Source organism: Bombus flavifrons, chromosome 3 (genome assembly GCF_040668555.2).
Source record: "Bombus flavifrons isolate JBK064 chromosome 3, iyBomFlav1_principal, whole genome shotgun sequence".
In the NCBI taxonomy this organism is placed as follows: Eukaryota; Metazoa; Arthropoda; class Insecta; order Hymenoptera; family Apidae; genus Bombus; species Bombus flavifrons.
In genome coordinates this window covers 16,092,119-16,107,530 of record NC_138444.1, presented here as the reverse complement: position 1 = coordinate 16,107,530, position 15,412 = coordinate 16,092,119, and the positions used below count along the sequence as shown (strand labels likewise).

The 15,412-nt window shown below is 38.2% G+C and overlaps 1 protein-coding gene across 14 annotated transcripts in view; it reads left to right on the top strand.

Moving 5' to 3' along the window:
- Nucleotides 1-2,421: 2,421 nt before the first annotated feature.
- nrm (neuromusculin) overlaps nucleotides 2,422-15,412 on the top strand; it is a 433,949-nt gene continuing 420,958 nt past the window's right edge. For 6 of the 14 annotated variants that reach the window (XR_011172632.1, XM_069109818.1, XM_069109821.1 and 3 more), the window contains exon 1: nucleotides 2,426-3,999. Coding sequence is in view for 10 of the 14 variants with exons in the window: in XM_069109818.1 (XP_068965919.1) it covers nucleotides 3,894-3,999 (106 nt within the window). In the remaining 4 variants the exon portion in view is untranslated. Of the gene's footprint in view, nucleotides 4,000-15,412 lie in introns of all 14 variants that reach the window. The other 8 variants (XR_011172629.1, XM_069109816.1, XR_011172628.1 and 5 more) reach the window with 6 other exon arrangements.

Sequence of the window (15,412 nt, the reverse complement as noted above, 5' to 3'; positions counted from 1 at the left end):
TGTCAACCTAAATTGCATAATTTGCACTGCTCTTATTTTTTAACTATTCTATTATAAATCCGTTAATTGTTCGTATCGTATGTGCCTTATAGCTTAAAATACTAAACAACGTACAATTTGTTAGTTTTCGTAATAATTATAACGGTTACTCATGACCAGCAATGTATTAGGTTGTTCGGAAAGTTCTTTTCGTCTTTTTAATAGGAGGTAAATATAAAATATATTATACATGTCGTACAAACGAGACTTTCAGGGAGTCAAATAATTTTTTTATCTTGATTGAATTTTTATCACAACTCTAGTTTTTGCTAAATTTCTTAATATCGTTACGTAAGTACTCAAGTCAAGAAACAAGTTACTTACTTTCATAAGTACATACGTATATATTACATCGGAAACAAAAAAGGTTCTGTATCTAAGCTTACCCCTTTAAATTGTTTAAATTATACAAAGTAAGATACACTTACGTTTCAAAGAAAATTCCACTCTAAGCAATTTTTAACGAAATCGTATTTAAGTTAAAAGGTAGGTATCCTCGAGTTGCATTAAAGTTTTACAAACTGACAATAGGTACATATTTCTGTCAATTGAAATAAAATAGTAATTTTTTACCTACATATATTTGCGTATTAAAACCAAACAAAAAAAAAAAAAAGGAGAAAAACAAACTAAAAATTGGGAAGGTCAATAACGTAATAATCATCGACTGAATATTTACAATAAATACTGGGAATTTATGTCGTTCATGGTTTTCAGAATAGCGACAGGAAGCTGGGCTAATCACAGTTGCCTGGTATTTTCTTTCCATTTCCCAGAATTTACATTTCATCACGTTGATAACTTCATCTCCTGTTGAATAGATCCGAGCAAAAGAACCGTCGGTTCGTGGAATTCTGATAAAATCACCGGTCGAAGATCAGCGTTCGTGACCAGGTGAAAAAGAAAAAAGAAAGGGACAATAGAAAAAGAGAAACAGAGGGAAATATTTGTAAAACCACGCAACGTGGCACGCGAGGAACGAAAGGACGAGGCATTTTCGTGCGTCGAGACTCATTTGTGAAAAACCAGAAGCTTCGTTGCTCTATCATGCACTGGGCTCGTGGAAATTTTTAATTTGACGTTACATGCATTATCCCCTTTGTCTGGCCCAATTAGGTGTTCTTATAATAAGCAGCGACTAGGTAATTAGCGAGGGCATCGTGCAACCGGAAAATTCTGTACAGTTAGTTTGCTTGATTGGAAACAAAGGTAGTCATTAATTAGATCAACTCCGTCTAACTGACCAATCGTCGTAAACAAATAAAGCGCAGGAGTAAGGAGTACATTTTTCTGATTTCTAGAACGAAGTTCGTTTGTATATTAACAGATTGAACATGAATTAACATTTGCTGTTATTGGCGTATATGGCGCGTCATTCAATTACTATCTTACAATTATATTCTAAATAATACTATTATACTAAGGCGATTACTATGCCGTTGAGTTTGTCATTCCGACAAAAATCGATAAAACTATCATTAGTCGGTAAACACAATCGCCTGAAATAAAGATACAGATTTATAATGAAAGAAAAATACAACGTGAGAAAAAAAGAATATCCGATAAATGCATTAATCTCGAGAGTACGGTACTATTGTTGTTAAGAATCGATCGTTGTTTTTGATTGTTTGTTATTATTTAGAAAATTGATAAGAATTAATCCGTACAGCAAATGAGTTCTGATTGAATATATGCATATTTGTGTTCGATATAATTCGAAATATATTTCTGGCAGATGTGATTAATCATTTTCAACATAGTTCTATCGTTTTATATTTTTCTATAACTAATTCAGTGGGAATAAAAAAGTTTTGCAAGTTATTTCTCGTTCTCTGAATCTAGGTAATTTAAGGTGTTATGAAAACGTGGCGTCTCCCAGGCGTTCCCATAAGATGCCAAGTCACATAGCGTGACGCCAAAGGAAACATATGTTCAGCTACAATAGGGTAACAACACTAATAATACCTGGCTCCCCCAAATCTCTGACAAACAGGTTGCGAAATATAATGGGGCGTTACGGTTGGTCAAGGCCATCTGACAATGAGAATTAATAGGTTATTGGTTCATTGCTAGATTATATGGTTCAATTGAGTATTACGTGTTGTGAATTTTCGATACAGGTATAATCCAGATATTCTATTATCTTTAATCCGTACGATGCGATACATTTTTCGAAAATATTCCGATTATCAAAGAATATTTTAAATATCATTGAAAATAATTTCCAATATTTATAGGTATATTTATCGCAAAGAGGAAAATTTTCTCTAGACCAAAAGTATCTTTGTTTTAATAATATTCTAATACGTATACGATAATATCCTATACATCATATAATCGATCAAAACAATCGAATATCAAACACACGATATACATACAGCGTAATAAAAAAAATTATTCTGTTCCCCATAGAAAGTTCTTGTTCCCTGTTTAGAAATAAATACTCTTCCTATAGAACAATGTCAGATTGCAACTCAATACGTGCAATGAGAAATACATTTAACGTCCAACTAAAAACAGCATTTCTCGAGCAATTTTTCCAATCGTGCGCAATAAATCATCAAACATGCGATATACACAATTCGACGAAACAAATTAAATAATCGAAAGTATTAGAAATTACCCAAACGAGTAACGTTCGATAAATCATTCTGCAAGATGACAATGACAAGGTTTACAATGAAAAAATGTTAATTCGAGATCGCAGGACGTTGCCACCACCTTTGGATAGTGGTGCACGATGAGTACACGGCACGCTTCTCCCACCTGCGAGCCATCCCGGACGGATATACGAGAGCAGCCGTGGCAGGCAGTCGGCTTCCTTCGTAGGGACATGCGCAGCGACCAGCGGAACGACAGGTGCGCGCCGTTCGCTACGAACCGCTTAGTTTCGGGTGAGCGTACGAATCGGTCGTATCGCATCGTGCCATCGCGTCTCCCGGCCTGTCAGTCGGTCGCGGCCTCCCTCTCTATCTCTATCAGTCGGTCGTTCATCGCGAACTTCTCTCTCTTTTAAACGACAAACGCGTAACACTCGTGGTACACGTTTGACGCGGTACCACGCGATTTTTAACACTCGACCAGCGCTCGGCTCGACCGATCATCGTTCTCCAAAGATCGTCTTCATCCTTAACGCAGATCGCGCGCGATATCCACTTCATTGAGGGATACCGAACCCTTTCCAGTAGCAGCAGCAGCTTGTCGACGCCCTGGACCCAACTCTCTCTCCCTCTATCTCTCTCTCTGCCCCCGTCTCTTCCGTCGTTTCTCTCGTTCTTTCCTATCCAGTCGCCGTGGCTGGCTGCATAGTAGCCCGCCGTTTATCGAGCGTGCACGTGCTCCGTGTCGTCTCTCCTGTCGCGCTCTGCTGACACGTTTCTAGCAACCCGACGGATCTCGTTTATACCAGAACAGAGTCTTCCTTCGGATCTGATTCGGTCGAATATACCTATACCTTGCCATATACGTGACTAACGATGAATTTAGTGTGATCTGACGGGCGTGCGTTGCATCTGGATCCAGAGAATCGGATGTTTCGCGAAAAAGATCGATATTCGTGGGAGTATCTTGGAGGCGACGATTGCAGGTGCTCTCGAGCTCATTTGAAACATCACGAACAGTCTACGTTACCGTAGAACTCCATTCCGGTTGAAATTTCTGGTGTGCAACTGTACGGAGCACGACCTGTTGTTTGGGAATTATTGGCCCTCCGTTGTTGGCCAGTGAGTTGTGTGTTGGCCGTGAGTGAAGGTCGGGCAAGCTAGAAGATAGATCACGGTACAGTGACCTGACGAATGTGGTGCGTGAATTATTGAGTCGCCTTTTCGTTCGCCGTGGCTTGTTGATTTCTCAGGATGGGCTGTGGACTGGATTTACTTTGCAGGATTACCGGCTGGGACATGATCGCGACAATTCTGCTGCTGCTCCTCGGCTCTGTTCAACTTCCTCAAGGCGTTAAAGGTGAGTTACCGTTGTTTTATTCTCTTCGTCGGTAGTTTTGGATAGTCCAGCACGAAAAGAAATCGTGAAAGGAAAGGCAAAGTGGGAAAAATTATCTCGCGCGATACGACGAGAATTCGCGATGTACGATAGGTCGAAGGATCGTGGAAACGGTTCGTGCGTGAATTCGAAAAAAGTTACACGTTCTCGAGGAGATATTTAGAGGTTATCGGAGAAGAGAAAGAGAGACGAGAGAGAACGTTGGTACGTAGGAAAACGGGGCGAGAGAAAGGGCAGGAATGCGCGTGTGTACAAATGGGCCGCGATACGCGCAGGAATTTACGAGCGGAAAACGCGTGAAAACCGAGTGGGAAGTTTTTGAGAGTTTCCCAACCAGCATTGCGCGGACAAAAAATGTACGGCTCTGCTTTCCGTATAACGAGAACGGGTAGCGAAGTTCGATCGTGTCACGCGCCCTACGAACGTGTTTTACGAAATTCATGGAACTCGCCCTGGTTGTAACCGAGACAGAGCCACCAAGTTACTTGGACCCGAACGATAAACAAACCCTCCCGATTGTTTGTTGCTCGAGAAACACGACGCTCCGGGAAATATTGGCTGCGACACGAAGTGTAATTTCAATTGGTGATCCGGGTTAATGGGTTGAGTAGCTTTTAACTTTGGATCGTGGAATGTTTTGCGTAATTAAGGCGATACGAAGTGTATACGTATAGATATATGTAGATAACAACGTTATATTTTATTGTGGATTGTTCAGTAAATAAATCGTATGCCTTTTGGGGTTTTATTTGTATAATCATAAATGCTATTAACGCGAATATTTTCATTGTAAATACAGAATCACAGAAATGGAAACGATACGTGATTCAATACGTAGTAATGTTTATAATACAATACCAATGCAAGCCATCGTATCGATTCAACTACTTTCGGATAACGAATACGATAGTTATAAATAGTTGAAGCTTATATATTTAGTAGACTATTTCTTTTATCTATAAATTTTCTAACTTAAGATATTTTATATCGAAATGGAAAGATTTCTTGATCCGGCTCTGTTATAGTAACATTGATAACGCGATATTCGTTAAAGCTACTATACGGACAAATTTATTACAATTTATAGTCCTTTCTCTTTTCGAAGATTAATTAATTAATTTTACTGGTTACAATTAGTAGAAATGTGCTCGTGTTCTTGGCATCCACAGGATTAGATTCACAGAGCATAGTATTGATGCTCCGTCTGTAAAACTTGCTTGGAGGTATTGTCTCCGTCATCGAGCGACTGAACAGAGGAAGAACTCGTCAAGCGTTATATAGAAATTATTGTCATAATAAAACGTAACATTTACATTTAGCATTTGAGGACTGTATAAAAATTGTAATTCGTTGGTTATATAACACGAGACAAGTATGTGATATTCTGGCGAATTTAAGCACGGTGCATATTTATAGACATAGAATCTTCGAGCGAGACAGAAACCCAGCTCGATCACAATTTCGAGCTCGTACAATGAGCCTCTGATGGATTGTTTCAGGTCGTTTTAGAGCAGATTTTTCCACATTTGTCATATTTGTTCGTAGTTCGTCTCGAAAAAACAAACATACCAGTTAATTTCGTACGAACCCTCTGTTTCTACCGAGTTGGCACATTTGAACTCTCTCTATTTTTTGAAACACCATATTTTTCCGAAATTTTCTTCATTCATGATATTTCCACGTTGGCGATTATATTGCCCCTTTTGTGTATAAATTAATCAACGCATCGTTTTATTTGATATTATTTAATTTTTTCTGGTCATAGTCCTGATTGTAACTTTTTTCCACGGCTATGGTTAACGACAGGGAACTGAGAGTTTTTTTACCTTTTGTTTCTTTTTTTTTTTGATACCAATTAATAGCCCGTAGGGATTTATTTTCAACTTGTTCAACGTTGACCATTATTGCTCGATTTTTCTAGTTTTCCACGGGGTTGGTTACGCAGAAAAGAACCTGCTATTTTATAGAGTGTTTTAACGTTTCCAAGTGCCGTTTCCAAGCGACGTTTTCACATTTCCATGTGCCACAAATAGAGTAATTGCAAACATCTCACAACTGCTTTTCGTAATTCCTGGATTAAAAAATGTACAGTGTGTCCCGGTTTTGCAACAGCAAATTGTATCAAATAGGTCCCGAATCTTCGCATTAACATCCAACGTGTATTCATTTTTGTTCGATAAACTTTCTCCTTCACAGTTTCGCACAAAATAATAATCCATTGACGTGATATCTGATGATCTCGAGGGTCAAGAAAGCGATCCTCCTCGACCTCATCGTTGAGGGTAATGGTCATTTAACCATCGCCGGGCTACTTGACCTCGGCGAGTAAACATTGCAGTTTGTGTAAACGTATCAGATAGATATCGGTAATGTGTTCTTATGTTGTATAGACGAAACGTCGGTCCATTGTGATTTCGTACTTTCGTTATAACTTTTTAACGAAGCGTTTCAGTTCAAGCGTCAGCAGTTCCAGCATTTGTTTGTCTCTCCAAAATTTGATTATGGTATACAGGGTCGGAGACTTTAAGGGCTTATAGTATTCGCCAAGAGGAGGGAAAATGTTCAATCGGTATAGGTCCTGCAATCAATCCTTTCGACGTAAAATCGATTTTTATCATTTACGAACAGTCGATGTCGCGAATAAGTTTCTTCGTTGAAAGTAAACAAAGAGATTGATTCAGGACTACGTTATGACTATGATAAATAGATATGAGTTTTTCATTGCGACGCAAGGGAAACATATCGAACATTTAGTATAACGCGCAAGATTTTTACTTTCTTGAAGTCGCTTTACTTTGGTGCCAGTAAGAATTTTATATCCACAACCTTGAATCATTCTCTTTGCTTGCGTTCAAAAAAGAAACTCATTTACGACGTCGAATGTTCGTAAATGATAAATATCGATTTTACGAAAGGACTGATTTTCCAAGACCTATATGTTGATTGGGTATTTTTTGTTCCTCTTGATGAATGAGTACGAAAGTTCCTTAAACCCTTGGATCCTTTTTTTTAACACCCTGTATAGTACAAGCAATTAGTTTAATTAAGAAGAGATATAGCGGATATACAGTGTAATCATTGACGAAAGTATTCAAATCCTTTTACGAATACGTGTATTATGTGTATTATACCAAATTTTTTGAAATTTCGTTAACACCATAAGGAAACCCATTTATCATGATTGTATAGATAAAGTTTGAAATAAATCTGAAAATGTGCAGTCATATTTCATCCTTGCAAATGAATGTACATCGTAGCTAATACAATTTAAAAATGTTTTGTGTATACATGTAATATACATCTAAAAGTTTCGTATGGCGAGTGTTTCACGAGTGTTTTACGAGTCACAGTATGTGTGAGAAATATTTAAATTTATATTTGATAATTCTGTGACAAACCTCTCCTTCAAATTGAATAATATCATACGTTAAATCAAAGTAATATTTTTGGAAATATCCTTGTTACAAAAACTAAAATTTACGTAAAAGTTGTATCACTGCGCGATATTTTTATATTTGATATTAATCATATTAATTCTGCAAGCAAAAATTTGAAAGGAAAAATTCGTACAAAATATTAACTAAAAATCATCCGAATAAACAAGTAAGGGAACCGTAGTTTCCGAGGATTTGGCAGCGCTGGCGTGTTTAAAAAAACGTATTTACGCTCCGATGTAAATAATGTTCGGGTCAGAGCAACGATAAGTATGGTAATTTAATAAATTCATATCGTATTCATATAGGTAACAGCAAGAGAATACAAGGATTTATTTTCGTGGAAACATTCCCTCGCGTGAATTATCGTTGCAGAAATTTTTCATGGATATTTCAATAATTTTTACGAATAATTCACTGTCACGTCGTTCGAACACATGAACAATAATTTATTACCCATAATATTAGATACGTTCTCTCTGCTATGCGGAGCAATGTTTTCATTGACTTGACAGTGAGTATTCTTCGACTTGATATTCAGATAAAATATGTGACGCAGGATATGAAACCAGCACGAAGTTAATATACTTCGCAATTTTTTGATATTAAATTCCTTTAGTTTTAAGACCTTACTCACATCGACATTGAAAAAATCGCATATTTATGAGAGTTACACATACATATGTCAAACTTATGAATATTTAATTATTCAATTATTTTTTTTTTTTTTTGCATACATATTCTTGAATTATTATTGAAAACTGTAACGATGAAAGACAGGAGAAAAAAGATGGTTTATAAGGTAGGAAGGAGAAAGAAAGGTTGCGTTTCATCCTGGGCATACTACCAGACAGAAGTAAAGCAAGCGAAAGCTTCCTAGGAGGCCCGTCTCTTATAATCTGGAAGTCAGGTCAAAGAGCGTATTTGCATCGACTTGTATTTTAAACGAGGACTTTCAGGAATTTTATATTGCTGTAAATGTTCGTGATAAAAGCGTCTCCTATTGAATTTTTCGATTCGCTAGATAATAGTGCGTTATAGCAATCAATCGAGTCGATGTTATAGAACATGATCCATGTATAGGTCGATATATCTTCGAATGAAAATGAACTGTTCGATAAAAGGTTTTACTATAAAATTCACGATCCGAACCCCATGATTTAATTAGATATAATTATTCTATCATGTAATTACGGATACACTCGAAGGAATTATGTAACGTGATAAATATTTTGCTTGAAGCATTGAAACGTTTAGAACAGAAATTAAAGTAGATAGAGTGTTCTTTTGCTTTTCTGGAAAAAACAAGCATGATCGAGGGTTACTTTGGTTACCATTCTTTCGATGGCGTTAATTAATTTCAACGAAATATCTCACACAACATAGTTCTGTGCCGTAAAGATAATTCGAATATGTTGGCGTGAACAAATCTGATGATTTCTGCGTAACCAGAGGCAAAGGCTCGCGATAGAAGAGTGAAATTCTTCAAAGTTCATTAACTTCTTAGCAGTTGCTATAGAGGATATCCCGGAATTTCTCACGCGGTCGCGAACTCGATAATAAACGCGGCGAGTATTCACGGTGGCGTTGCCTATCTTCGCAACGGCAACGTGCACCCCATAAATTTCTCGCAATGCCCTCGCGGGATACACAAACAGAGAAACTTTATTCTTTCCTCGTTTCGATTTCGCGCTCGTTTTCTTATATCCGGCGACTGTATGCAAATATTGTTCCGCTGCGCCGGGCTGGTCGAATTCTTACCGCAATTTCAACTCCATTCTCGATGCCAACTAACTTCATGTCCGAGGAAATGTTTTTATTTTCAAGCTGAAAGCTTCCCACGCGCCTTTATGCGTTGAAATGACAAATGTTCCGAGAGAATTGATGACTGTATTGCTTTATGCAATGTTTCTTGCGTTCATGGGAAATAGGTTGAAAGTAATAAAATTGCGGCTTTTTATGTATTCCTGAGAAATCGAAAGAATGCACGTGGTATTGAAAAATATATAAATAAAATATTAAAAGTATAATATCCTGCCATTATGATATTTAGCGAATGAAACGAATCTCTCACTGATCGTTTCCCCATCTTTTTAGTTATGTTTATAGAAACGTGAAGTTGAACATTCGCAATTCGGTAATTATTCGCTCGAAATTCATCAGACTGAATGTGTTAAAAACGACTCTATCGTTTCTTACGAATTAACAATGCAATCTTTTAGGATGATTAGCAATGTGAAATTCATGCTTCGGATTATTTTGGGTATTATAGCGTATTGTATTTTTGTATAAGGAGATTCACTTGGCAATGCAACTACGTAAAATCCTACGGTAGAATTTAGGGCGTACAGCTCCTCTCGAACAGTTAGCAGCCATTGCTGCATGATTTGGAGCAGAAGTACGCAGCTTCTTCTTTAGTTTTTGAACAATGGTTCGGCTGATTCAGCTGCTTCAGCCTGATTGTGTGGGTGCTGCTTTTTCCGAAGTACTTTCGATTTTTGATTTTCCTTCGTAATATGACGAATAGTGATCCGGAAAATCTGATGTTCTTGCTGTAGAATTTCTATTTAAATGTCATTAGTATTGATTTTTTACTCTCGCATTTATTTTACACTACATTTAGCAATGCTCTGTCGTAAAAAGTATCGAGACGGTTAAATAAAATTTGATTCGGTGAAGGTTGACGGAAGAAATCATTTGTATATATATTTTTCTAGTTACATTAACACTTTATCAATAGCACTTTTCGTTAAATACAAAATGATGCGTAAACTGCAAATATTAAGTAGAACGCCAAATATTTTAAAAATGTTACATTTGTGTACTTTTTGCAAAAGTTAAAGTACTTTTAATATTTCTATAAGTATTAAAACATTATTGTTTCACGTAGGATACCAACTGGCATTTATCTACAGATAATGTATATAAAAGTTAGCCTATTGATCGATATTCTCCATTATTAATTAAAGTGTTAATTACTAGGAAGGTTCTATAGTAGGTGCAGCTAACTGCAGTTTCATAATGTTACGACTTGGAAGGTAAAATAGAAGTTTGCGAAAAATTTCATCTTACAGACCATCGATGAAACTACTAAAGCGTAATATTCAGAAAAGTAGTAACAAATTATCAAAAATTTTAATATTGGAATCAGAAGATAGGAAAAAATTCCAACAATCAAAGGTAGCGCTTTAGTTATCGACTTTTAGCTCAGAGATATCATAGCATTTACCGCTTTGACTTTTAATATAATTTTATACCTTACAAACGGACTAATAGTTCATTTCAAACAAAAAGTTGTAGATTCACGATTCTCATCGGGCACCGTGAAATAATTCCATTTGCCTTTCCTCAAAAGAGTCGTTCGTTCAAAGGGTTAATCACCCTAATTGCGAGAGCGTTCGAACACTTTTACGAGCCAAGATACGTTTCATCGAGCGTAGTCGATAAATTTTTGTAACAATGTCGAGCTTAAACTCGACGAATGGAAACAGGGGCAGTAGAATGGAAGAGAGAAAAATGAAACTTGCGAAACAGAATGAAGGAAATGATGTGAAATTCAAAGGTGACGGTTGTGCCAGGAAAATTCAAGCAAATTCGTGCATAAACTTTTGGTGAATTAAGAGGTCGAGGAATTTTAATCTCGTAATGGTGCAGCTCTCGTCGTTTGCAGGACAGAAACTTGTAGGAAAACGTTTACTCGTAACCCGTTGTTTGTTTTTGCGACGTGAAAGACAACTATTTTAAAGTTAAGCTCGTTTTGATATGAATGAGAATATCGCGGCAGTTAAGCGGATCAACCTTTTTCTTCTCTTTATACACATTCATTAATTCGCATTCACGTATCCCCTTCTTATGCATGAAACTTGAAAAAATAAACATCGACCACGAGTAAATGAATTGCTCGTTTCTCTATCGCGACTTAGTTCCTTGTTTCTTCGGCGTGACAAATGATGTATCATCTTTTCCTCTTTTTTTTTTCTTTACGAATGATTTTATAAGACAAGACTAATACGTTGTATCTTTCAATACCAATAAATCAGTGATTTATTCACGCATCGATGATGGCCATTTTTTCGAAATGAAATATGATACAGTGCGCGTGATATTAGGGGCAGTTTATATGATATGATAAAACAAGTGCTGGGAAATATCGTTTGATTTAACAATGTTAGATTTCTTCTTAAATTGTAAATTATGCTTCTATCTGGTTTTAAACAGTTGAGAAGTAACGAAAGTAACAAAGACGGTGAATTGAAAAAGTTTGCAACTCAGCTACGTTTATTACAAGAGAAAAGAAATCAAATGAATATTCTTCTTTCAAAGCAATAAATACTTTCTACCTACGTTTCTACTTTTTACTTGCCTTCCACGCAAAAGTTCGCAGGGCGGAAAGAATTACTTTTGCAAAGTGAAAATTGTACAGCTACTTACTTCTTCAAAAAACCAGAAAATTTCATTCATTGGAATTTCATAGTATACTCTTTTAAACTTTTCCATAGTTCGCGCCTTTATTTCGTTTCCATTCTCCAGCAACTATAAGATGCACGAAAAATTCAAGTATCTTTAACCAGTTAAAATTAACTAAAAAATCACGTGTAAATCGTCCTGTACAATACAGGATGTTCCAAAAATTAGTCTCTCTCGTTTTTAAATAATCTATGAGAAAAATAAAAAATCGCCCATTTTTTATTCCTATCTTATTCATTAAAGATTGGAAATTAAACGTGTAAAACGATATTCGTCAATTAGTCGTCTCTGCTCGCACAAATAATTTGAAATCTTTCGGGCGCATTTTGCATGTTGATTCTGAGGATCTTCAGAGACTGCCAAATTGTCGATTATTGTGATGTTGAAACCCCGCGTACAACACACGTGTGATTATCGTATTATCGTAAAATGACAGTTTGACGGTATCTTCGAAGAAATTAACATTCCACTGGAAATCTTCAAAACCATAGTGTAAAATCCATTTAGCCTTCGATAAACGATATGCATACGAAAATCAAGGATATTTCATTTCTCTTAGCGGTTATAGAGAAAATAAAAACAAAAGCTACATTTTTGGGACAAAATTCCATTAGTTTTCCTACGCTCAAAAAATAAAAATACTTTCTTTCGAAGTATCGTCCTTAACGACGAGAATTGCTTCGCGGGTAGATAATTTGCAGCGATCAACGGCGAAAAAGCGCGTCTCGAAAATTCTCGCGCCTTAACGAGCCGATGGCATGGCGAATGTATTTTTCGTTGCAGTTGGCGAACTTTTAAATATTGGAAAAGCAACTCTGCGACGGTTGGCCAGTCGACCGGTGTACAGGAGTTTTTCAGTTCTTGACAGTTTTACGATTAACGACTTGACTCGAATCGACGCGCGTAGCCGCTGCACGAAATCGAGTTTCAAGCGGTCCGCTAGTCGCTCGCGCTTTAAAAAAAGCTCTAAGTTCCACGCACAAATTTTCTGTTTCGTCTTTGACCCAAATAAACTGTCGTTGCTGTTCCCAACTTTTCGATATCTTTAGAAATTTCGTAGGAGACGGGCCGAAACTCTTAATTACTGGACGAGATAAACACGGAAACATAGAAACTGATTATTCGATCTGTGTAAAATAAATATTTAAATTAAATATATAAATGTAGTATCGTGAGTGAGAGGCCTGGGAGTTGACGGGTGAACCGCGTGAAGTGTCGCGAGAGCCGAGGCGTTAGGCGTTTGTTTTTTCTATCGCGTAGTTTTGGAAAGAGTAGGCCTACGTGATCTTGCCCACGAGCGGTTGCCAAGCGACGGAAAAGAGGGGGAATCAAGAGTCAGTTGTTGGCGAGTGGCGTTACCGAGAGAGTGTGGATGGCAGTTTGTAAAAAGTCGAGTCGTTATCTAATTATTTAATTGGGCTGTTTTCTGTATGTTTGGTGTGAATAGTTCAGGTTGAGCTACAATCGTCTTTTCTGTCAAATCAACATCTGTATCATCCATTCCTTGTAAATATATTATATCACGATATTACATTTTTTGGGGGCTCAGCCGGGATTGGACAAGACAGAAAACGAAACGGTTTAACAGAGCTATTCGCGCTAGTTGTGAGTTTACCGGTACGCGGTGCGGTAAAAGACGATATCGTTGACCATTTAAGTTGGTGTAGTGTGAAAAAATGGCTAACGTCGGGGACGAACGATTGTCGGGTGAAGAAGGTTCGACGCTGGAGGAGCTGAGAAGTAAGCTCGCGCGAATGAACCTCCCTATATCGGGCGCGAGGTCAGTGCTGATTGCGAGGCTGAATCGGGCGTGTAGGGCTGGACAATCGTATCCTAAGGGAGCGACGGGCGGTGAAGAGCCAACCGGTCAACGAGATTTAGAAAATGTACAGAGAGCTGAGCGTGATTGTAACGAAGACGAAAATGTTGAGAAAATGAATACGAAGGAGTTGAAAGAGCGCCTTGCTAGTTTGGGTTTAAAAACGACGGGAAGAAAAGCAGAATTACGCGCACGACTACAAGCGGCCATGGACGGTAACGATGTTTCGTCGGAAGAAGAAAGCGACGACGAAAGTGAGGACGAAGATGACAAAAAATACGCAAGAAGACACAAGAGAGGTACGCGAAGGGTGTATCAGGACCGTGATGAATATTGTCGAAGGGCATGTGTTGGTTCGACACTGAGTTTCAGAGACGTCGAAGATGCATTAGAGTCGTTTAGTGGCAACAAAGGTGAAAATGTCGAACGATGGTTCGAGTCGTTCGAGGAAGTCGCGGATACGTGCATGTGGTCGGATGGACAGAAGACAGTCTACGCGAGGAAGCTGCTGAAGGGATCAGCGAAAATATTCGCGAGCTTCGAGTGTCACGCCAGGACTTGGCATGAGTTGAAGAGGGGGCTAGTGAAAGAATTTTCGAGGAAAGTTAGCAGTAGGCAGGTACATCAGAAACTTGAAGAAACAAAAAAGGAGAGTGATGAAGCATGTTTGGCTTACATGTACCGCATGCTCGAAATAGCCAGCCATGTGGACATAGAGGAGGAAGCAAAGGTGGAATACATAGTGGATGGAATAATAGACGACGAGAGAAATAAGGCTATATTATACGGCGCTACGTCAATCAAAGAATTGAGGAAGAGGTTAGTGATGTACGAAGAGCAGAAGAGTCGCAGAGTAAAGTCGATCGTGAAGCCGGTTAAAACCGAGAAGAAAGGGAAGCTCAGTCAATCTGCAGATGTAATGAAGAAAAGAAGATGCTTCATTTGTGGTAGTGAGGATCATCTAAGTGTTAAGTGTCCGGAGAGAGGAAAAGGTGTTAGGTGTTTCGAGTGCGGCGGATTTGGACATGTTGCAGCGAGGTGTACGGCGCGACCGAAAGAGACCTGCGTAGTGTCAAGATCCGAGAAGGGGAAGTATATGAAGGAAGTGATGATAGATGATTGTAGGTTTGTGGCATTAGTGGATACGGGTAGTGATCTCACATTCATTCGATCAGACGAGTATGCAAGGTTAGGGTCACCACCGCTAGGTAAATGTAAACTTAAGTTCGACGGTCTTAGTTCCGCTGGCAATGAGACCTGGGGTGAATTCACCAAGGTAATGTTGGTTGATGGGTATAAACTGCCAATCACTTTACACGTTGTTTCGAACAAAATATTGACGAAGCACGGCATGTTGTTGGGCACTGATTTTCTGGATCAGGTAGAATTACGGGTTAAGCGAGGCGAAGTGACTTTCTTGCGGCTTGACGAACAGACTAACAAAGACGTGCCGGATATATTTAGAATCAACGCGATAGAACAGACTGATGAAATAGACCTAACACACGTGCAGGAACCGCATTATCGGGAAGCAATTCGCGATATCATTAAGGGGTACAAGCCGGAGAAAAAGCGGGACGTTGGGATAACGGCAAAAATCGTGTTAAAGAGTGACAAACCTGTGGTTCGAAGGCCGCGAAGATTGGTACCTTCG